Source organism: Mobula birostris, chromosome 2, assembly GCF_030028105.1.
Source record: "Mobula birostris isolate sMobBir1 chromosome 2, sMobBir1.hap1, whole genome shotgun sequence".
Classification (NCBI taxonomy): Eukaryota; Metazoa; Chordata; class Chondrichthyes; order Myliobatiformes; family Myliobatidae; genus Mobula; species Mobula birostris.
Window position 1 is genome coordinate 115,011,111 of NC_092371.1, and position 24,414 is coordinate 115,035,524.

At 41.1% G+C, this 24,414-nt stretch overlaps 1 protein-coding gene across 3 annotated transcripts in view; it reads right to left on the reverse strand.

Annotated features, from left to right (window-relative positions):
- Nucleotides 1-24,414, reverse strand: part of rev3l (REV3 like, DNA directed polymerase zeta catalytic subunit) — a 219,401-nt gene that overhangs the window by 16,689 nt on the left and 178,298 nt on the right. For all 3 annotated transcript variants that reach the window (XM_072246606.1, XM_072246620.1, XM_072246613.1), the window contains 7 exons: nt 18,951-19,195; nt 13,829-13,937; nt 12,530-12,736; nt 11,720-11,829; nt 10,816-10,930; nt 9,592-9,729; nt 8,481-8,671 (listed from right to left, as the gene is read on the reverse strand). In XM_072246606.1, the coding sequence (XP_072102707.1) occupies nt 8,481-8,671; nt 9,592-9,729; nt 10,816-10,930; nt 11,720-11,829; nt 12,530-12,736; nt 13,829-13,937; nt 18,951-19,195 (1,115 nt within the window). The remainder of the gene's footprint in view (nt 1-8,480; nt 8,672-9,591; nt 9,730-10,815; nt 10,931-11,719; nt 11,830-12,529; nt 12,737-13,828; nt 13,938-18,950; nt 19,196-24,414) is intronic.

The following is a 24,414-nucleotide window of genomic DNA, read 5'->3' on the forward strand; positions in this document are numbered from 1 at the left end:
TTCCTTTCCAGTCCTGATGAAGGATCTCAGCCTGAAACGTCAACTATTTACTCTTTTGCATAGATACTGCCTGACCTGCTGAGTTCCCCCAGCATTTTGTGTGTGTTGCTTTGGATTTCCAGTATTAGCAGATTTTCTTGGGTTGTGATACCATTTTGTGTTGGCACATGGCCAAGTGGTTAAGGCGTTCGTCTAGTGATTTGAAGGTCACTAGTTTGAGCCTTGGCTGAGGCAGCGTGTGTGCCCTTGAGCAAGGCACTTAACCACACAGTGCTCTGTGACGACACCGGTGCCGAGCTATATGGGTCCTAATGCCCTTCCCTTGGACAACATTGGTGGTGTGGAGAGGGGAGACTTGCAGCATGGGCAACTGCTGGTCTTCCATACAACCTTGCCCAGGCCTGTGCCCTGGAAACTTTCCAAGGCGCAGGTCCATGGTCTCATGAGACTAAGGGATGTGTAAAAAAAAAGATACCATTTTATGATGTTAGCCAAGATAATACCACAGTTAATCTTTATCAGCATTATAAAGCTACACATTACAGTTCAGCTCAGTGATAACTACCTCAGAATCTGAGCCATTTGCATCAGTGTGGTGTAAGGAGGTTACTGATCCTCCTGGCTCGTTTAACACCAAACGATAGTGCCTATGAAGAATTGTAACTAAGAAAAAACACTTTCAACTCCAGTACCAGTAAACATTCTCTCTATAACTACTGGAAACCATACACTTTGGAAACAGACCACACGTCTTGGCTCTTTCCTCCTTTGTTTTTGATCAAAGGCAGAGTTAGTGACTTGAGTGCATGGTGCCCCAAAAGCCTCACTGACATTTTTGAAGATTTAAATTTTATTTAATTCTTTTAAAAAGTTTCCCTGAACCTTTGAGTCAGTGTTAGAATTATGTAAATCATAGCTTACAAAACATAAAATTATCCATAAAATAAAAACATAGCAGAAATAAATATCAACATAATAACCATGTGTGTCTATTTAGACCTCTAATAACAGAAAAGGCTGCCATTCAGTAACACACATCAAAGTTGCTGGTGAACGCAGCAGGCCAGGCAGCATCTGTAGGAAGAGGTGCAGTCGACATTTCAGGCCAAGACCCTTCGTCAGGACTAACTGAAGGAAGAGTGAGTAAGGGATTTGAAAGTTGGAGGGGGAGGGGGAGATCCAAAATGATAGGAGAAGACAGGAGGGGGAGGGATAGAGCCAAGAGCTGGACAGGTGATTGGCAAAAGGCATACGAGAGGATCATGGGACAGGAGGTCCGGGAAGAAAGACAAGGAGGGGGAGGGGGTATATTCAGAGAGACAGAGGGAGAAAAAGGAGAGTGAGAGAAAGAATGTGTGCATAAAAATAAGTAACAGATGGGGTACGAGGGGGAGGTGGGGCCTAGCGGAAGTTAGAGAAGTCGATCTTCATGACATCAGGTTGGAGGCTACCCATCACCTGTCCTATCACCTGTCCAGCTCTTGGCTCCATCCCTCCCCCTCCTGTCTTCTCCTATCATTTTGGATCTCCCCCTCCCCCTCCAACTTTCAAATCCCTTACTCACTCTTCCTTCAGTTAGTCCTGACGAAGGGTCTCGGCCTGAAACATCGACTGCACCTCTTCCTACAGATGCTGCCTGGCCTGCTGCGTTCATCAGCAACTTTGATGTGTGTTGCTTGAATTTCCAGCATCTGCAGAATTCCTGTTGTTTGCCATTCAGTAATATGCTTCACCACTATTCCCCCCCCCCCCCCCCCCCCGGAAACCTAAATATTTTCCCCAGTTTTGTGTATAGATGTCCAATCTATCAAACTGTTTGTAAGACATGCGTTCAAAAGCTGCCACTTTGGCTATTTCTGTGACCCACTCCTGAAATGATGGTCCCCCCCAAGTTCCTCCAACCTCCAAGTATAATTTGTCTTCCTACCATTATACTCGTCTGGATCCAATTTTGAGAGTGTTTATCCCCAAGTAACCAAGTGTGTCTCCCAAGACAAAGGGTCTGGGGCAGAAAGGGAATTGAATACCCGAAACTTCACCAATATACTTATGTATAATCCAAAATTCTTGAATTCTGGGACAGGACCAGAACACATGTACTAAGTCCCCTTTATCCGCCTCACAGTGCCAGCCAACATTCAGGGGTATTTTTCAACCCTAATCTATGTAACCTTGCTGGAGTCCAATAAAAATGGTGTAGGATCTTAAACTGAATAAGGCACACCCTCAGGTCTCTTGACATTTTTGCAAATTTTGTCCCACTCTTTTGTCTCAAAAGCCACACTCAGGTCTTTTTTCCATGCTCTTTTAAGACCCAACAGAAATTTGTCCCCAGAGAGCTTCACATCTGCATAGTTTCTGTTATCAAACATGACAAGTTAACAGCTGGTGTAGTTGCTTGTAATGTTCACAGACTAGAAAGTACCAGGAAAGGTGTTTTCTGTTGGCAACATTCCAGCGAGAGGGTCACTGATGCCGAGCCTTCATTTTTAATCCAAACTCATGGTCATTCTAGAACGTAGAGAGCTTATGGTGTTTTGCAATATGTACTCTTTCAAAAATTAGGATATACATGCAAGGATGTAATGCTGAGGCTTTATAAGACGTTAGTCACACCACATTTGGAATATTTTGTGCCTCACGTGGAAAAAAAAGCATGCTCAGGCATTGGAGAAGGCTCAGAGGAGGTTCACGAGAATGACCCTGGGAATGAAAGGGTTAAGGTATGAGAAGCGTTTGATAACCCTGAGCCAGTTCTTGCTGGAATTTAGAAGAATTATGAGATCTCATTGAAATCTACCAAATATTGAAAAAGCCTAGATCGAATGTCTCCAACAGCAGGAGTCTAGGATCAGAGGGCAAAGTACATTCTCTTTAGCCAGATGGTAGTGAATTCATGGAATTCAATGCAACAAATGGCTGTGACATACAAGTCATTGGATATAGTTGAAGCGGGTATTGATAGGTTCTTGATTAGTAAGGGGGTCAAAGGTTACGGGGAGAAGGTAGGAGATGGAGTTGACAGGGAGCAATAAATCAATCCTTATCAAATGGTGGAACAGACTCAATGGGTCAAATGGCCTGATTTTTCTTCTATGTCTTATGGGTCCTGAGGAACAATTTGATGTACCAGGGCTCCTGTGGCTCAGAGGGGCCTCAGACCTATCAAACACACAGTATACTTTGAAATATTGCGGACTATTGGTAGCTCGGGTTGGTTATTTGGAAGTTTGGTTGATCACCGAGATATTTCTGCTCTAATCGAGAAGTCATCATCAATAAGCAGTTGAGGGGGTTGTCTCCTCAGAATTGCAGCTTATATACTCCTCCAAGGTCTGACTGCAACTTTGAGGAGGAACCAATTAAAAGTCGAAGTGCAACAAAATGTGACTGATAGAACAAATGTTGTCTACAGAATCCAGTGTAGTGACTGCGACAAGTACTACATTGGTCAAACAGGAAGAAAATTATTGACCAGGCTACAGGAGCATCAGCTAGCAAGCGGAAGGCACAACCCACTCTCGCTAGTACCAGCTCATGAAGACAAAGGAAGGCACCATTTCAACTAGACGACAGACAGAGTCTTAGCTCAAGCAAGAACAAGAACTTCTTGAAATGTGGTTCTCTACAGAAGGATCCTTCAAGAAACACATCGACTAGATCCGGTATATGAACCCTTACAGAAATAAAAAGAAACGACAATGTCAACAATTAACAAATTGCCTGTGATTTAGCTGGGTTCAAATATTGGATCCATGTCATGTTTGTTGAAATATCCTTGTATAGAGAAACATGTGTGACAAATGAAAATTAAAATAAACAGCTGATGCTGGAAAAAACGCTTTTAACAGTGGTCAATCCTGACACTGGAAGTTTGGAGAGGAGGGGACTTCAATCAGGACCACTGCCCGAGGACAAAAGGAAGCAGTGGGTCGCGGCAGCAAAGAAGAGCTTTGACCAGCAACCATTTTGCATTTGGGATGATTAGTAAGAGCAAACTAAAGTAAGGCGGGGCAAGCACAGCTGCCATCATCTGAGTGGACACTCAGAGTGGCTTCCACAAAGAGAGGCTTCAGTCAAATAAAGCAACGGAAAATAAGCTCCAGTTTTTTTCTCTTTACTTCTTTATATCTGCTCAGTTAGGAGAGTAGAAATACCAGACAGGATAGTGAAATGCTCCTCTTGCCGGATGTGGGAAGGCAGGAAGACTTCAGTGTCCCTGACGACTACAACTGTGAGAAGTAAATCCAGCTGCAACTTCTAAAAAAAACCTTGTTAAGGAGCCGGAGCCGGAACTGGAACAGGATGAACTCCAGATTATTAAGGAGGCTGAAGGAGTGATAGATAGGACGCAAGAGAGGCAGTTACACTCAAGGTGCAGGACACAGGAAAATAGATGACAGCCAGGAAGGGGAAAGGGGTTAAGGAGCCAGTGCAGAGTAACCCTGTGGTCATCCAACTCAACAAGAGGTTTCACTTTGGATACTGTCCAGTGAGGGGTAGAGGGAATGACCTAACAGGGGAAAGTCACAGTGGTAGGATCTCTGGAACTGAGTCTGGTTTTGTGACTCAGAAGGGAAGTTGGGGGGGGTGAAATAAGAGGTACGCTGCTGTGATAGGGGATTCGTTAGTTAGGGGAACAGACAGGAGGCTCAGTGGGCGAGAATGAGATTCCTGGATAGTATGTTGCTTTCCGGTTGCCAGAGTCTGGGATATCTCGGATCGAGTCCTCAGCGTACTTAGTGCGAGTGTGAACAGCCGTAAGTCGTGGTCCATACAGGTACCAATGACATGGGTAGGACGAGTGATGAGGTTCTGCATAGGGAGTTCAGGGAGTTACGTGCTAAGTTAAAGGGCAGGACCTCCAGGGTTCTGATCTCAGGACTGCTACCCACGCCATGTGCTAGTGAGGCCAGAACAGTTTTTTACATGACTAAAGAATTGTAGGAGGAAGGGCATAAAATTTTAGGATCATTGGGCTCTCTTCCAGGGATCATGGGACCTGTACAGAAGGGACAGTTTGCACTTGAACTGGAGAGGGACTAATATCCTTGTGAGAAGATTTGTTAATGCCATATGGTGGGGTTTAAACTAGGAGTTGCAAAGGGATGGGAAAGAGAGTGCTAATGAGAAGGGCAACAAAAAATGTCACTAGAGATGAAGTATGAGAGTAAGCTAGCCAATGATATTAAAGATGATACCAGAAGTTTCTTCATATACATAAAATGTAAAAGAGGGGTGAGAGTGGATATCAGAGTGTTATAAAAAAAAAAATGCTGGAGAAGTAGTAACGGGGGACAACGAAAAGGCAGATGAACTGAATAAGTATTTTGCATCAGTCTTCACTGTGGAAGACAGTAGCAGTTTGGTGGAAGTTCCAGGTGTCAGGGGTGTGAAATGTGTGAAATTACCATACCCAGAGAGAAGGTTCTTTGGAAACTGCAAGGTCTGAAGGTAGATAAGTCATGTGGACCAGACGGTGTACACCACAGGGTTCTGAAAGAGGTGGCTGAAGAGATTGTGGAGGCATTTGTAATGATCTATCAAGAATCACTAGATTCTGGAGTGGTTCTGGAAGACTGGAAAATTGCGAATGTCACTGCACTTTTCAAGAAGGGAGACAGGCAGGAACTATAGGCCAGTTAGTCTGACCTCAGTAGTTGGGAAAATGTTAGAGCCCAGTTTCAAGAAGGAGGTCTCGGGATACTTGAAAGCACAACAAAATAGGCCGTAGTCAGCATGGTTTCTTCAAGGGAAAACCTGATTTGACAAATCTGTTGGAATTCTTTGCAGGATAAACAAAGGAGAATTGATTCATCTGTATTTAGATTTTCAGAAGGCCTTTGACAAGGTGCTACACGTGAGGCTGCTTAAGAAGCTATGAGTACATGGTATTACAGGAAAGATTCTAGCATGGATAAAGTGGCTGATTGGCAGGAAGCAAAGAGTGGGAATAAAGGGAGCCTTTTCTGGCTGGCTGCTAGTGACTAGTGGTGTTCCGCAGGGGTCTGTGTTGGGACTGATTCTTTTTACATTATATGTCAATGACTTGATGATGAAAATGATGGCTTTGTTGCAAAGTTTGCATACGATATGAAGATGGGTGGATGGACAGGCAGTTTTGAGGAAGTAGAGAGGCTACAGAAGGACTTAGCTTCAGAGAATGGGCAAGGAAGTGGCAGATGGAATACAGTGTTGGGAAGTGTATGGTCATGCACTTTGGTAGCAGAAGTGAAAGGGTTGACTATTTTCTAAGAGGAGAGGAAATACAAAAAACTTAAGATGGAGTCCTTGTAACACACAACAAAGTTGCTGGTGAACGCAGCAGGCCAGGCAGCATCTCTAGGAAGAGGTACAGTCGACGTTTCGGGTCCTGACGAAGGGTCTCGGCCCGAAACATTGATTGTACCTCTTCCTAGAGATGCTTTCTGGCCTGCTGCGTTCACCAGCAACTTTGATGTGTGTTGCCTAAATTTCCAGCATCTGCAGAGTTCCTCGTGTTTGGGAGTCCTCGTGCAGGATTCCCTAAAGGTTAATTTGCAGGTTGAGTCTCCGGTGAGGAAGGCAAAAGCAATGTTAGTATTCATTTCAAGAAAACTAGAATACAAAAGCAAGGATGTAATGTTGAGACTTTATAAAGCACTGGTGAGCCCTCACTTGGAGTATCGTGAGCAGGTTTGGCCCCTTATCTTAGAAATGATGTGCTGAAACTGGAAAGGGTTCAAAGGAGTTTCACAAAAATGATTCCAGGATTAAATGGCTTGTCATACAAAGAGCATTTGATGGCTCTGGGCCTGTATTCACTGGAATTCAGAAGAATGAAGGGTGACCTAATTGAAGCCTGTTGAATGGTGAAAGGCCTTGATAGAGTGGATGTGGAAAGGATGTTTCTTATTGCAGAAGAGTTTAAGACTGGAGAACACAGCCTCAGAGTAGAAGTGCACCCTTTTAGAATGGAAATGAGGAGGAATTTCCTTAGCAAAAAAGGGTGGTGAATCTGTGACATTCTTTGCCACAGGCAGCTGTGGAGGCCAAGTCTTTATGCATAATTCTTGATTGGTCAGAGCAGGAAGGGATATAGGGGGAAGGCTGGAGATTGGTGCTGAGAGGGAAAATAGATGAGCCATGATGAAATGGTGGAGCAGACTCAAAGGCCTAATTCTGCTCATATATCTTATGGACATCAAAAGTAAAAACAGAAACTGTTGGAAAACCTTCCCTGACGATAGGTTGTAAATCCAAAATGCTGGCTGTTTCTTTTTCCATAAATGCTGCCTGTCCTGAGTTTTCCAGCATTACTTTCGGCAGATGTTTCTGATGGGGAAAAGGACATTGTGGTATTCTGCAACAATCTAGAATCCCCACCCCTTCTTAGCTCTCAAGTTGCCATAGGTTTCTTCCATGAAATTATATGAGATTAGGTGACAGGAGAGTTTAGGTAAACATCATGTCAGCATTCATAGTTACATGACTTTGTCCTGTCATTTTCCTGTATCTCTTTAAAAAAAAAACTATATTTGGAATAGACAATATTATTCAAAACTATTGTGTGTGCAATATAGTACCTTTTTAAAGAAATCAAATTTGTATGTCAGATTTTCCTTTAAACAGGTAATATGCTTGTTGCTAATGATGATATCGTGACTGGTTTAATCTAAACCATTTACAGATCCATGTGGTTAGGCCACATTTGAAGTACTGCACACAGTTCTGGTCACTCCACTATAGGAAGGAATTTGAAGCTTTAGAAAAGGTGCAGAAGAGGCTTACCAGGATACTTCACTTTACACTACTATACTTTGCACTATGCCATTGTTTTGTGCTCACGGTAATTATTGTAGTATTTATCATTACCATGTATAATGTTGACTGGGAGCTTCACAAGAGTGAGGAATTTTATAGCACCTTAGTACATACGACAATATGGTACGAATCTCACTAAATGTCAATGATCAATTTGACTTCAATAACTGGGGAAACATAAAATGCATTTACACCGACTGGCTTAAACACCTTTAGAAATTTTTTCCCCTGAATTATGACAATTTAAAATTATCCAGGATAATCAATGTATTGCAGACTGCCATGAATTAGACTTATTTTCTTGTGAATATAAAAATTAAATTATCACTTCTGCTATTTCCTCTGAGATGAATGATTTTCTAACTGTTCTGATTAAAAAACACTATCTGCTGCGGTTGATTTTAACTAATCATTTCAATATTTTCTCAAAGTCTCTAATTAAACTTTTAATTTAAAAATAAGATTTGGAAGATCCTCCAGAGATTGAGATACAGTTGTGACATGCAATTTATTATAGCACTCTGCTTTACATTATACTAGCTCTGTTTCAACTGTAAGGCTTTTGCTTCATAGGCTTATATTGGTCACATTCACATCATTTGACAGAACTACAGCAAATCATTTGTTCTCTTCTAAAGTCTATGGATTTGAAATATAGCTCCATCAGCAAGACCCACCTGGTGAGTTCTAGAGCGGGGACACATGCTCCAGGGCGGTATGCAGAACTGCCCCGATACTCTTTGGCGAAAGTCAGATCCTGCATGCTGGCCTTCCCTTCCAAAACCTTTGTGCACTGCCTCTGAACATACTGCTTGATCTGGCTGATATCTCTTGTTTCAAACAGTAGCTTTATTGAGCGCTCTAAAACCTGTGGAAAGATTCACAAGTGAAACAACAGCATAACCTATTGTGATTTCACAAACCAGCAATGTACACATGTAATTCTAAACTAATGCATGAACATTCACACACCGTATTATGACAAATAACATTTAAGCCAATCAATTAGTGACAACTCTGAATCAATTCTCAATTTGCTCTCCTTCAAAAAGCAAATGAACTTCTCTCGTGTAAAGATGCTTTAATTGACTGAATCAAAATCTTGTTAAGAGCCTCCTAAGGCAGAACAGAAACGTCTGTTTAACCACAGCTTTCACATCATTAGAGATGCAGATCAGGTGAGAACTCTGCACTAAGATCTATTACTTACTTGGATCTTCCCAAACTTTTATTAACAGTATGTCAATAGAAGTTGCAATGACCAGAGTGTAATTGAGCTTGCACCTCAAGGAGTCAGTAAATTGTAGTTTCCAGTTTATTTTAAGCACTTAACCTCAGTTTAAAATTGGTGTTAATCCTGCATTGATAGAGGCATTTCCCCCAGGTAAAACATTAAACTGAAATGTCATCTATTTAGGTGGTCATAAAACATGACAATGATCTGAAGAGTAGCAATTAATTCACCCTGCTTTCCCTGAACACAAAAGGCAAAACCTGACTTGAAAATACTGATTATGTGCAGACTATGTCCTTGATCTGATCTGCATGGCTCAGATACTTTGAACAATAGATCAATTTGAAAAGTAAGCACTACGTAAAGAATTTACTCCTGCTACAATGTACACCAAAAATGTAAGTTCTAACTATTCCCATTTCACTTTTCAATATCTTTGATTCCAAAACAATGTTGTAAACTTGGTAATTTATATTTTTCACTGGTGCATTCAATAGAGGGGGAATCTGCATGGTGATTGGAAGTAATGTAATTGAAGAGGGACTGCTTCATACCTTGGACACAGCAGAACAGGAGTCCCGTCGCACAGTTTCTATTCCCTTGGCATCAAACACAGGATCCTTCTGGTCTAAACTCTCATACATATAACCAACATACCTCTTCTTAGATTGTAAGACACATGGAAGGTAAACCTATTGGAATGATAAAAAGGCCCCCACTACATTTAGAGTCAAACTTTCTCTTCATCCATCAAAATTTCACAAGTAATTCCAAATTTGATTAATTTAAGACAATTAAAACAATGTATTCTTAATGTAAATAATATAAAGTTTTGCATAATGTTTGCCTCTGAGACTGCATGCAAGTTATATCAAAGCACATTTTTACATGATCCTGGAAAAGTGATAGCCACAAAATATTTAATGTCATTTCCGGTACACAAGTGTAAAGGAAAACAAAATAATTGTTACTCCGGATTTGATGCAGCACAAAAAAAACCTTAATAAGATAAAGAACCCAATAATAACACACACAATAAATATAAATACATAAAATAGTTAATACACACAGATTGATTGTATGTCTATAAAGGGACACTAGGCACAGGAGTGTCTGTATGTAAGGTGACTGACATGAAATGATAAAGCAGTTGTGGTTGGGGGTGGGGTGGGTTACTGGGTGGAGGTGTTGATCAGCTTTACTGCTTGAGGAAAGTAACTGTTTTTGAGTCAGGTGGTCTTGGTTTGGATGCTACCCAGCCCTTTCCGGAATACACGTCCATGATAGCTGGTGCTGATGATGCTTTGAACAGTTTTGACGCCCGTTGTAGAGCCTTCCTGTTTGCTGCAGTACCATGCCGTGAAGCAACTTGTTAGGATGCAGTCTACAAAGCATCTGTAGGATAACGCAAGAATAGAATGTGCATAGTCCAGCTCTCTTCAGAAAGTAGAGGCATTACTGAGCTTTCCTGATTGTACAGAATGTGTTCTGGGACCATGAGGGGTTGTGTGAGATGTGCACTCCCAGGAGTTTGAAAAACAGTGCAACTATCTAACAATGATCAATAGAACCATTCAAATCTTCTACTTGCCAGTAGAGACCCTCATCCCATAAGTACAATAAAAGTTATTTTCACTGCACAACTTGCAATATATATGTTAGGAAACCAGACTGAAGATTATAACAATAATAAGACAACTTGTTCAGCAAGCTTTCTGATGATAAGCCTGCCACAAAGGCTTGTAGTTTCCTTCTGCTCATGAAGGGCCGTATCTCACCTTTTCAAATTTCAGTTTCACGGGCTTTGGATTTGTGGCAGTCACGGCATCAGCAATTTCTTCTCCAATCCGAAAGGCTTGCTCTTTGGTGGCTCCTTTCAATAGCACAAACATGCTGCAAAGGAGGAGAATCAGCTCAAAAATCACAACAAATAGTAACTCTATTTGTGTTGACTTGCTTCTTAATGTGAGCTCCTTGAACATCTCATTGTTCCCCCCCACTTCCAAAAAAAAAAGTTCGAAAGTACATTTACTATCAAAGTATCTGTACTATTAACAATCTTGATATTTGTCTCCTTACAGGCAGCCACAAATCAAAGAAACCCAACAGAACATTCAGAATTGAAGTTCAGGAAAGTGAGTCCACGGCCATGAAGCCAGTCATCACTGCAGCTGATTCTAGAGCCCGTCAGTGGCAGGCCACAGCCTCAGTTCAGTGTTGAGTAAACCTTGCGGAGCAACAAGCTGAACACTAGCCCATTTTGCCTTCCAATTACTTTCATATCAGCATCTAGGATTTGCCCTTTTGATCTTTACGACTGTAATAGGGGATTAAGATGCTTAAATTCTTGGTAAAAATTTGACCAATACAGAAACCACAAATTGTTAACTGTTTACAGTTTTTGGAGGCAAATCAAAGGTTAGCCACAACACTATGGAGAGAGGATATGATTATGAACAAGAGATATGATATTTGTTACTGTAATTTAAAAGGAACAGATCTGTTATATAACAAGCCCTACATTTCTGTGTTGAGTAAAGCACAAGATAAATTTCCAGTCTGCATCTGTCATATATTCTACTTATTAGTCCTTTGCATCTAATTAGAACAATCAAATTCCTTTTATTAACTACATAGAGATCATGTAAAGTTGTTGTTAAATAATCATTTAAGAGTTGATACCTGTCTGTATCTCCATATACAACACGAGCTCCCCACTTCTTTGTCTCATTAACCAACTTTATAGCACGTTCAAGAGTTTCTCTGGCCTTGAGAACAATGCTGTCACCGATCTGTAAAAAAAGATAAACATTTCTATAACCAGCAGTAATATAATATGGTTTCTCATTCCAGCAGATTATCGCATTGTGAACTTTTAAAAGATGAAGTAACTATGTTCCAGACTACCACTCATCAATGCACCAGAAGACAGTCTTACAGAGGTCAATTAACCAAACAACCTGCATACACTTGGGCTCTTGGAAAAACTGGAACTCTCTGAAGAAACCCATGCAATAACAGGGAGACCAGGCAGCCATCATCAGAGATCAGGACTGAATCTTATCACTGGAGCCCCGTGTAAACAGCTCTGCTGCCATCCTGTCCTACAACAGTCTACCCCAGACAGCACTGAAGGCAAAGCCACTAAATATATTCAAATTCAATTCTGACAGATATTTGACCTGTAAATATGGGGAAGCAGAGGCAAAGTGGTAAACCTAAACTTGATTAGCTGTGATCTTATTGAATGGTCCATTCTTGCTTCTATTCCTTATCCTTGTTTTGTCATAACGCCCAGATCATTCAGCTCAAATAAAGCAAATAAAGTTTATCAGGAAACTCTCCACACCAGTTGAATGGAAATTGAAGATTTGCAATGCACTGTTAATGAAATAATTATTTGATTTTTTTTAAATACAAGGCAGCTGGCATGTGTAAATTACAGACTTCTTCTCTTGTTTATTGAGAATTAGATATGTGTATTTTGGGTACCTCGACACATGGCATTCTTCCAGAAAAGCTAGCAGCTGTGTAACCATAAGTAAAGTTGGCAATGAGCTTCAGACCCATCTGTCGAGCATGAAGCAATTTTGTGAGAGCTTTGTCTTTCTTGTTGCCTTTCATGGTCTGCTTCACCATTATCCTGGTCTTCAGTATCTCATCCAACATGTTCGGTAACACTCCTTTTCGCACAGAGGGCTACAATAGCAATATCAACACATAACAATAATCAAAAAAAAATATGATGAGTCCAGAAAAATATTCAAGCTTTTAACTTCACACTAATGTACAGAAAATGCTGGAAATACTCAGCAGGTCAGACAACATCTGGGAAGGGAGAAACAGGCTCAACATTTCAGGTATCAAAATTCAATGTAATGTCAACCTGACCTGAACCAATAACGGTTTTTCTCTCCACAGATGCTGCTCGTCCTGCTGAGTATTTCTAACATTTTCCACCTTATTGCAGATTTCTGACAAATAGAGCTTTTCTCTTTCAATATACCACATAGATATTGCTTAGCCTTCCTTTTTACCAGTTCATTCACATTTGAATCTCCATGCACCTCTCCAATTCACCCTCTTGCTTATATCCTTGGATTTTCTTGTATCTCATTACTTTCCCAGCCTGTTATTTATGTCCTCTGCTTGAGTTTCACACTCTAGGAAGAGGTGCTGGTGAACTCATCAAATTAACTATCATTACTCCTAGAACTCTGAGCAAAAAGCACACCTCTACATTCATCAGACTCACAATTTTACAGACTTCAATCAGACCATACAGAAGCTTTCTTTCAGAGAAAAATACTGCAGCAAGGCCAATATTTACCAGGTTAATAGAGCAACCCACTTCTAGCATTTCAAGTAATGTGATGTCAAGTTATATCAGTCTTTGTTTTTATTGCTCAGCAAAATTTCAAAGTAATCGATTTTCAGTAATATGTGGCATATATGAGAAAGCTCAAGAGAACACAAGCTTAGGATCAATGAAACATGCAGTACAAACAGCTCTTCCTAATACAAAAATAGTATTAGTATTACAAAAGCTTAAAGCATTTGTTGTATAGCCACTTTTGGTAAACATGGGCCAGATCTATCAAATGAATTCTGCCCTTGACAAAGATTTGGCGTTAATTCATTGTAGCCATTAACAAATTCATCTTTGATACTTAGCAACCAGGCTTCCTAATGAGAAAGAAATATTCGAATACTTGTACATGGTTTAAGAATACCCTTCTTCTTGTTTTACTTTTAATATCATCTATATTAAGAGCAATGTTTAATTCATACTTTAACAAAGGCCACCCCATTTGGTGATATGGTGATATCGTTCCAGAGCTGGTGAAGTAATTCCGGAGGCACTCTTTGGAAAGTGCAGCCAAATTTAAACTCTTCTTCTCTGATAAAAGATGAATAAAAACATTGTTTTAGATTCAAGATTGTTTAATGTTATTTCCAGTACACAAGTATAAAGGAGAATGAAGTAATTGTTACTCTGGTTCCAATACAGCACAAAAAATATACAAGGTAAAGAACTCAATAATAAAAACACAATAAATATGAATACACAAGATATCTTATATACACAGATTGACTGTACGTCCATAGCATGATGCTAGGCACAGGAGTGTCTGTACACAAGTTAACCAAGTAGTTGTTGTGGGGGATATGGAGGGATGGGTTAGTGGGTGGAAATATTTATCATCCTTACTGCTTGGGGAAAGTAACTGTTTTTGAGTCTGGTTGTCCTAGAGTGGATGCTACGTAGACTCCTCCCTGATGGGAGTGGATCTTTCATGATGTTACTGGCTCTTTTCCAGCACCTTTCTATATACACTATACAGTGCTGTGCAAAAGTCTTGGGTATCGTAGATTTTTTAATAAAAAATTTTGTTTCAGATGTTTATTTTTTGTCTTCTGCATTAGCGTGTCAGTAGAAGAGAGTAAATTTTAGATTCCCAGTTAGACGTTAGAGAATTTTTTGTATTTCATTGAAGAAACTAACATATGAATCAAAAGACCACTTTTCAAATAAAACTTGAATACTTTTCAGGTATATTACTCAGCACATGATTAACCAAAGATACCAGACAGGTGTCTCAATAACACAATGAGTTGAATGGATTAAACTGATTAACAAACAGAAACAGGTGTAGAAGGAATCAAATTAGGCAAAGGACAACTAAACTAAAAGATGAGCGTGTGGCAAATGTGACAGTCTAATCTTCAAAATCATCATTTCTTACACCATGGCAAGATGAGCATAGCAACAAGACACAAGGTGGTCTTCCCGCAGCAGCAAGGTCTCACCCAAGCAGAAATTTCACAGCAAAAAGAAGCTTCAAGATGTGCTGTTCAAGCTCTTCTGAAGCAGCATAAAGAAACGGGCAAGGTTCAGGACCAAAAATCAGATTGGTTGGCCACAGAAACCCAGTGCAAAAGATGTGAGGTACATCAAAATGACATCCCTTCTAAATTGGAAGTCCAGCATTGCTATCAGCTCTGAACTTACAGAACCACTGGAACCCAAGTACACCCCGATAGTCCGGAGAAGTCTTGTCAGAAATGGTCTTCATGGAAGAGTTGCTGTCAAAAAGCCATTCCTTCGAAGTGGAAACAAAGCTGAGAGAGTCACCTACACACAAAAACACAAGGACTGGGATGCAAAACAATGGCAACAAGTGTTCTGGACTGATGAGTCAAAATTTGAAATTTTTGGCTCAAATAGGAGGCAGTTTGTCCATAAAAGAGTTGGAGAGCGCTACATGAATGAATGTCTGCAGCCAACAGTGAATTACAGTGGAGTTTCCCTGCAGGTTTGGGCTGCATTTCTGCAAAAAGGAGTTGGTGATTTGGTCAGAATTAATGGAATCTTCAATGATGACAAGTACAAGCAGATTCTCATCCATCAGGGAGACATCTGATCAGTGCCATCTTTATTCTACAGCAGGACAATTCCCCCAAACACAGCCAAGGTCAAAGAACTACCTTCAGAGAAAAGAAATACAAGGAGTTCTGCAACAGATGGGTACAGCCTCCACAAAGCCCTGATCTTAACATCACCGAGGCTATCCGGGATTACCTGGATAGACAGAAATAAGCAAGCCAGCCAAAGTCTGCAGAAGAACTGTGGAAATATCTCCAAGAGACTTGGAGCAAGCTACCGGCTGATTTTCTTTTAAAAAAAAACAGTATGATAGTGTACCTAAGAGAACTGATGCAGTTTTAAAGGCAAAGGGTGGTCACATGAAATATTGATTTGATTTAGATTTCTACTGTTTACTGCACTTGACAGTAATTTTTTTGACAGTTAGAAACTTTTCATTTATTTTTGAAAGCACCTTAACAGAATTTTATTTATTTATTTATTTTTTTAAAAAAGTGTGCCCAAGACTTTTGCGGTACTGTATAGCCTCGATGGCGGGTAGGCTAGTGCTTTGGGCAGTTTCAGCTGTCCATGGTAGATCCTTCCAGTCCACTGCAGTGAAGTTTCCGTGCCATGCAGTGATGCAGCATGGTTGGATGTTCTCTATTGTGTATCTGTAGAGTGACACGAGTTTCGATGTGCAACCCAGCTCTCTTCAGCCTCCTTAGAAAGTAAAGGCATTGGTGAGCTTTTCTGAGAGTGCAGAATGTGTGCTGGGAGCATGAGTTTGAAACTACTTGCAGTTTCCACTGCAGTGCCACTGATGCAAAAAGTGATATGTTTTTATAATCGGCTTTTGTGTTGTGTAAGACTTTTCCTAACAGATTGTGAAGGGCTAAGAAGAGGACGAAGTTAATGAAGAGGTAATTATATCTTCACAAGAGCCTCTTTTTCTCCAATTCTAAAACAAAACACTCAAAGGGCTTGTACTCCCAAGTCAGAATAAGTATCAAAAGCCACAGGGATGCTAGAGAATGGCATCCAGATGGACTCCCCACAGGTTTTAGATGGGAGCATAGTTGCTGATTGGGATGGGGTGGGAAGAAAAGATACTTTTGAAATCACCCACAGATTCCCACCAAATATAAACATACTTCAGACAGGCAATTCAACAATTCAACTTGCTGGCAAACAACGAAGAGAATATTTCTTAATAGTTTGAAAGTAAAAGGATTGCCCCATTTTGTCCCGAACAGCTGCATATCTGAGGGGCATCATAAACCACATATCAAACTGCACACAATGATTTTAACGGAGATGCACAGAGAAGCTTTACTTCATTCCTCACACAAAATTAAACTTTCTTACTTTATAAAAAGAAAACATTTCATGGCTGCATCAAAGGCTAAGTAAATAAGACCAAAAGATATAGCAGAAGAATTAGGCCATCGGCCCATCCAGTCTGCTCCACCATTTCATCATGGCTGATCCACATTTCCTCTCAGCCCAATCTCCAGCCTTCCCGCTATATCCCTTCAATGCCCTGACCAATCAAGAATATATCAACTTCTGCCATAAATATACATAAAGACTTTGCCACAGGCCAGCTGTGGAGGCCAAGAATTCCACAGATTCACCACTCTTTGGCTAAAGAAATTCCTCCTCATCTCCATTCTAAAATAATCCCCCTCTATTGAGGCTGCGTCCTCTGGTTTTGACTTTTCCACCATAGGAAACATACTCTCCACTTTTATTCTATCAAAGCCTTTCACCATTCCTTACATTTCAATGTGGTCACCCCTCATTCTTCTGAATTCTAATGAATACAGGCCCAGAGGCATCAAACACTCTACATATGGCAAGCCATTCCAGTTTTAGTACATCCTTTCTAAGATAAGGGGCCCAAAACTGCTTACAATACTCCAAGTGAGGCCTCACCAGTGCTCTATAAAGTCACAACATTATATCTTGCTTTTATAATCTAGTCCTCTTGAAATGAATGCCAACATTGCAATTGCCTTCCTCACCAGAGACTCAATATGCAAATTAACCTTTAGGGGGCCTTGCACAAGGACTCCCAAGTCCCTTTGTACCTCAGTTTTTTTTTGTATTTTCTCTCCATTTAGAAAATAGTCAACTTTTACAGTTTCTCTACCACATGACTAAACACCTTCCTGACAATGTATTCCATCTGCCATCTCTTTGCCAATTCTCTTAATCTAAGTCCTTCTGTAGCCTCTCTGCTTCCTCAAAACTACCTGCCTCTCCACCTATCTTCATATCGTCTGCAAGCTTTGCAACAAAGCCCTCAATTCCATCATCCAAATTATTGGCATGTAACATAAAAATAACCAGATCTAACACAGACCCCTGTGGAACAGCAATAATCACTGGCAGCCAGGCAGAAAAGGCTCCCTTCATTTCCTCACTCTTTGCCTCCTGCCAATCAGCCATTGCTTTACCCATACTAGAATCTTTCCTGTAATACCAAGGGCTTGTAGCTTGTCACAGCCTCAAGTGTGGCACCTTGTCAAAGTCCTTCTGAAAATCCCATTACACAACATCAACCAATTCTGCTTTGTCTATCCTGCTTGTTATTTCTTCAATGAATTCCAACAGATCTGTCAGGCAAGATTCTTCCTTGAAGAAACTATGCTGACTACAGCCTATTTTAACAACTGCCTCCAAGTACTCCGAGACCCCATACTTGAATATCCATTCCAACAGTCCCATAGTTACCTTTCTTCTGCTTCTCTCCCTTTTTGAAGAAAAGAATGGTATTTGCAATTTTTTCATCTTCCGAATTTATTTCCTAGTCTTGTGATTCTTGAAAAATCATTACTAATGTCTCCCAGATCTCTTCAGCCACCTCTTTCAGAACCCTGGGGTGTACACCAGCTGGTCCAGGTTACTTATCTACCTTCAGACCTTTCAGTCCCAAGAACCCTCTCTCTAGTTATGGTAACTTCACACACATGACACCTGACACCTGGAACTTCCACCAAACTGTTAGTGTCTTCCACAATGAAGACTGATGCAACAGACTTACTCAATTCATTTGTGATTTCCATGTCCCCCATTACCTTTCCAGCATTGTTTTCCAGTCGTCTGATATCTACTCTCGCCTCTCATTTACACTTTATGTATCTGAAGAAACATTTGGTATCTTCTTTCATATTATTGGCTAGCTTACTCTTGTACTCCACCTTTTCCTTAATGACTTTCCTGAGTTGCCTTCTATTGGTTTTTAAAAGCTTCCCGAGTCTCTAACTTCCCACTATTTTTTTGATCTATTATATGGCCACTCTTTGACTTTTATGTTGGCTGCCCCAGTACTACAAACTGGCACTTTCTTCAGTTATGCCAATAAAATGCTAGCAAATGTAGTAGTGGTAGAAGATTACAATTCATCTTGGAGCTGTTCAAAAACTTATATTTGGAATGACAGATTTTTTTTTTTGAATCTAGCTCAATTCAACCCCACTGCAATTAATTGGTCACACAGATGCCAGAAATGGGTATATAATTAAAAGGGAAATATCTTACTTCCCAAGGTAGTCAATGTTGCCTAGGCATGTGGAGTAACAATAGTTGTAAGCTATGATGATCGAGGGGTACAGGGACTGGAAATCCAAAACCAGGACTGAGTTGCTGTAGAAGCGAGATTCAGGTTCCATCACAAGAGGAATGCACTGAGGAGCTCTCATACGAGATCGCTGCTGGACGCTGGGAGTTATAGCAATATAGTTCATTGGTTTGGCAAAACGCAACATCATCGACTCCACACGATACTGGAAAAACAGGAACATGTTAAGTCAACGATAGCAAAAGAGGTTTGGGTTTATAGATATTTGAACTTCTCCCTGTCTTGAATGCATTGATACTTCCATCTGAGTGATATTCTTCAAGACAACCCAAAGCACGAGTGGCAATAGGCAATTCAACCACAGTGAGAGCAAGGTGTGCACACTGATCAAACATTTACTTTAAATTAGACGTTTTTAAACGACTGAATAACTTTGGAGATGTCTGCCAGAGATTGACAGCAGCATCTCACTATCATGAGTGGAATAATATGAAAGTTAAAGCAAGAATGGATTATCTTCAATTTGAAATAACTTTTGGAAATTGCCACATGAAGAGGTGCCTTAATTTAGTTACAGCAAGAATGTGCTTTTATTTCAAGCAGCTTAAAGTGAAATAAGACACAGTTTTGTTTTAATTTGAACATATATTAATCACATTTAATTCAGCCAGTGCAGACCTTGGAGCTGGTTTTGTTTTGATTAGGTTTGCTCACACTGATATATTGAGCAGAGACATTCCTGGAATTGAGCCTTTGAGTCCTGACAACATTCTAGTAATCATCTTTTCACCCATTTTAGCTTAATGACAACTTTCAACAGGGTAACCAAAACTATAAACATGTTGCAGCTTCACCAACATCTTGTACAACTGCAACATAATATTCCAACTTCTATACTCAATACCCTGCCTAATGAGGCCAGTATGTCAAAGGCCTTCTTCACCACATCTACCTGAGGGATGACCTTATAAAGGTTTATAAAATCATGACGGCATGGATAAGGTTGATGTACACAGATTTTCCCCCAGGATAGGGAAGGACAAAACTGGAGGTCATAGGTTTAGTTAAGAGGGGAAAGATTTAAAGAGAACTTGAGATGCATGTTCTTTCCACACAGTGTGTGGTGGGTACATGGAACAATCTGCCAGAGGTGGAAGAAGTGGGTACAATTGCAATGTTTAAAAGTCATTTGGCAGGTACAGGGATAAAGAAGGTGTAGAGGGATATTGGTCAAATGCAGGCAACTTTTGTCACATGGTGTGAGCAGAATTATCTGAAGCTTAATGTGAAAAAGACTAAGGAGCTGGTGGTAGACTTGAGGAGAGCTAAGGTACCGGTGACCCCTGTTTCCATCCGGGGGTCAGTGGGGACATGGTGGAGGATTACAAATACCTGGGGATACGAATTGACAATAAACTGGACTGGTCAAAGAACACTGAGGCTGTCTACAAGAAGGGTCAGAGCCGTCTCTATTTCCTGAGGAGACTGAGGTCCTTTAACATCTGCCGGATGATGCTGAGGATGTTCTACCAGTCTGTGGTGGCCAGTGCTATCATGTTTGCTGTTGTGTGCTGGGGCAGCAGGCTGAGGGTAGCAGACACCAACAGAATCAACAAACTCATTCGTAAGGCCAGTGATATTGTGGGGATGGAACTTGACTCTCTCACGGTGGTGTCTGAAAAGAGGATGCTGTCCAAGTTGCATGCCATCTTGGTCAATGTCTCCCATCCACTACATAATGTACTGGTTGGGCACAGGAGTACATTCAGCCAGAGACTCATTCCACCGAGATGCAACACAGAGCGTCATAGGAAGTCATTCCTGCCTGTGGCCATCAAACTTTACAACTCCTCCCTTGGAGGGTCAGACACCCTGAGCCAACAGGCTAGTCCTAGACTTATTTCCTGGCATAATTTACATATTACTATTTAACTATTTATGGTTTTATTACTATTTAATTATTTATGGTGCAACTGTAACGAAAACCAATTTCCCCCGGGATCAATAAACTATGACTATGACTAACTAGCACAAGCTCTGGGAGTCACCTTGGGCGATATGGACGCTGGGCTGAGGGGCCCACTTATGTGACTTGTTGGGGCTTGGGAAGCTTCAACAACTGGAGAAACCATAACAGAAACAACCAAACTTTGAAGCAGAAGAGTTTACACTGCTCTACCAAAGAGGCATGCAATACAAGAGTAAAATGACTACCTCTCCTATTAGCTTTTAACATCTCAGGATGGGTTTTTATTGTAGTGAGTGACATCTTGTAGTCCTGCATTTCATAACACTTGAATTCTACTCTTGTGTTCTCACTCTCTAATTGCCCTTATTTCTTTAATTAAAAAGAACCATATTCTCCCTCCAAAACTGCTCCCATTGACCTACCAGGTGACTTTGTTTACAGCTTATCCCCATGGCAACCATGACTTCACCTGAGCAGAAGTATGCCCTTCGTCCTATTCCTCCTTCCCAATGTTCCTTGCAGTTTGACACTAGGTTGTTCTCTCTTCAGTTCTGCAGCCCTTTACCGCTTCCATCTATCCCCTCCCCAGCTTCTTATTTCAATCCTCTCCCCCAACCATCCACCTTCCTCCTCACTTGGTCTCTCTCATCACCTGCCAGCTTCTACTCCTTCCCATCCCCCCACCTTCTTATTCTGACTTCTGCCCCCTTCTTCTCCAGTTGTGATGAAGGGCCTCCGCCTGAAACACCGACTGCTTATTCCACTCCATAGACGCTGACTGATTTGCTTAAGTCCCTTCAGTATTTTGTGTGTGTTGCACAAGATTTTTTACATCTGCAGAATTTATTTTGTTTGTGTTTTCTCTGCCTCCCTGTTTCGACGAAGGCCTTTGACTTAAAATATTTATTCTGTTTAAATTTCCAAATATGAAGTATTTTCTGTTTCCTTTTCAGATTCCTAGCACCTGCAGCTTTTGAAATTTTTGAAAAGTCTACCATCAGTAAAACAAAAATAGCTTGACTTGTCATAGTTTACAATTTTGTGGAATCTGTGCAAAAAAATAAAAGTCCTGCCTCTCTGGCTATTAAGTTCTACACTCTGTTAAATAGAGCACATCCAAAATTCAGGGTGCTTTAATTTGCAAAGATGCATTCATTCATCACAGTATTATAGAATTGCTCTACCAAAGGACACTGCCATTTGGCCTAATCTATATCTATGTCAATTTCTAGTCAAGAGATCCTGTCAAATGCATTACTGCGCTATTCCTTCACAACCTTCCTAATTATCCTCCCTGGATTGCCTGTCTAATTTCCTTTAAGATACTGATCAATTCTACTCTCATCACCCATATGAATCAAACTAATTCTGAGTAAACAACACAAACAAAATGCTGGGGGAACTCAGCAAGTCAAGCAGCATCTACGGAGGGAAATAAACAATTTACATTTCAGGCTGAGACCCTTAATCAGGATGGAAAAGGAAGGGGGCAAAAGCCAGAATAAGGTGGGGGGGGGGGAAGAGGGACTACGATCTGGCAGTAATAGGTGAGACCAGGTGAGGGGAGGAAGTGGGTGGGTGGGTGGGGGAAGGGGGGAGATGATTAAGAAGCTAGGGTGCAAGAGGTAAAGGGCTGAAGAACAAAGAATCTAATAGGTGAGGACTGTGGACCATGGAATGAAGGGAAAGTGGTGGGGAACCAGTGGGAGTTGACAGGCAGGTCATGAGGGTGGGGGAGAAGAGCTGGGCTGAGAGGGTAAACAGAACGGAGAATAGAAAAATAGATCAAGTGGGAGGGAAAGTCAAAAAAGGGAAATATTTCCCAGAAGTTAGAGAAATCATATTCTTGCCATCAGTTTGGAGGCTACCCAGATGGAATGAGGTGTTGTTCCTCCAACCTGTTTGGCTTCATTTGTGGCAGTAGAAGTGGCCATGGACAGTTAAGTCTGAATTGAAATGACAAGTCGAATTGAAATGGGTGGTCACTGGGAGATCCTGCCCCTTTCAGCATTCAGAACAAAGGTGTTCAATGAAGCAGTGACCGAAACTGCATCAGGTCTCAAGATGTCAAGCAGACCGCACCGAAAGCGGCAGTTACAACAGATGACTCCAAAAGCTTCGCAGGTGAAGTGTGGCCTCACCTGGGAGGATTGTTTAGGGTCTTGAATGGTGGCGAGGATGGTGGTGTAGTGGCTGTTGTAGCATAACGGCCAGGAGGAGATCTCTGGAGAGGGATGAATGGACAAGGGGGGTCACATGGAAAGCAATCCCTATGGAAAGTGGTGAAGTGGCAGAAGGGGTGAGAGAAGAAGATGTACTTAAGTACTTAGTGATAGGATCCAGTTGGAGATGGTGGTAGCTGTAGAAAATAATATGCTGGATGCAGAGATGTTATGTCAGAGGGAGGGGGATGGGGGGGTGAGGTCAGATGTGTGGGAAATGGAGATGCAGGTGAGGGCAGCATTGGTAGTGGTGGAAGGGAAACCCTGATATTTTGGGGGGAAAAAAAAGAGGTGGTCTCAAATATTCTAGAATGGAAAGTCTCAACCTGAGAACAGATGTGGCAGAGACTGAGGAAGGAGTGAAGAGAGCAACATTTTTATAAGTAGTATAGTCAACCTAACAGAGTCAGTGGATTTGTAAAGGATGTCACTGGAGATGGAGATCGATAGATCAAGAAAGGGGAGAGAGGTGTTAGAAATGGCCCAAGTAAACCTTGGAGGCAAAGTTGATGAAATTATCAAGTTCAGCGTGAGTGCAGGAAGCTGCACCAATGCAGTTATCAATGTAGTGGAGTTGGGACTTGGACTGTTCCACATAACCAACAAAAAGGCAAGCATAGCTGGGACCCATGTGAATCTCCATGGCTACGCCTTTGATTTGGAGAAAGTGGGAGGAGCTGAAAAAGTTGTTCTGAGTAAGGACCAGTTTTGCCAAACAGAGAAGGGTGGTGGTGGAGGGGAAGTGGTTAGGTTTGCTGTCCAAAAAAAGGGAAGTACATACAGGGGCCTCTGAATAAAGATTTGCCTCATATTTCCATTGCAACTTTGCTAAAATATTTTAATCTCTGCCCAAGCAATATTCCTTAAAGAAACAATTTCCCTCTATCTATCCTCTTCTAACATTTCATAATTCTGTTGGCCTACCAACTACCTGATTTTAAATTTCTGATCCGTGTTCAAGTCGTTTCATAGCCACACCTCTCCATAATTTCTAACTTCTTCCAACCATAAACCCTCTAGGACTACATTTCCTCAATTTGGAATCCCACACTACTTTCATCCATCTAGGACACAAAGTCATTATGACAAATTAACACACATTTGCTCTTTGCAAGAGCAATTAAGTCAGTCCGAACTCCCAGCTCTTAACACTTAACCATGTAGTTTTTTCCCCATTAAGTATTCTCTGCACTGAAGATTATCTCTATCTTTCTGAATGTTCATCACACATGC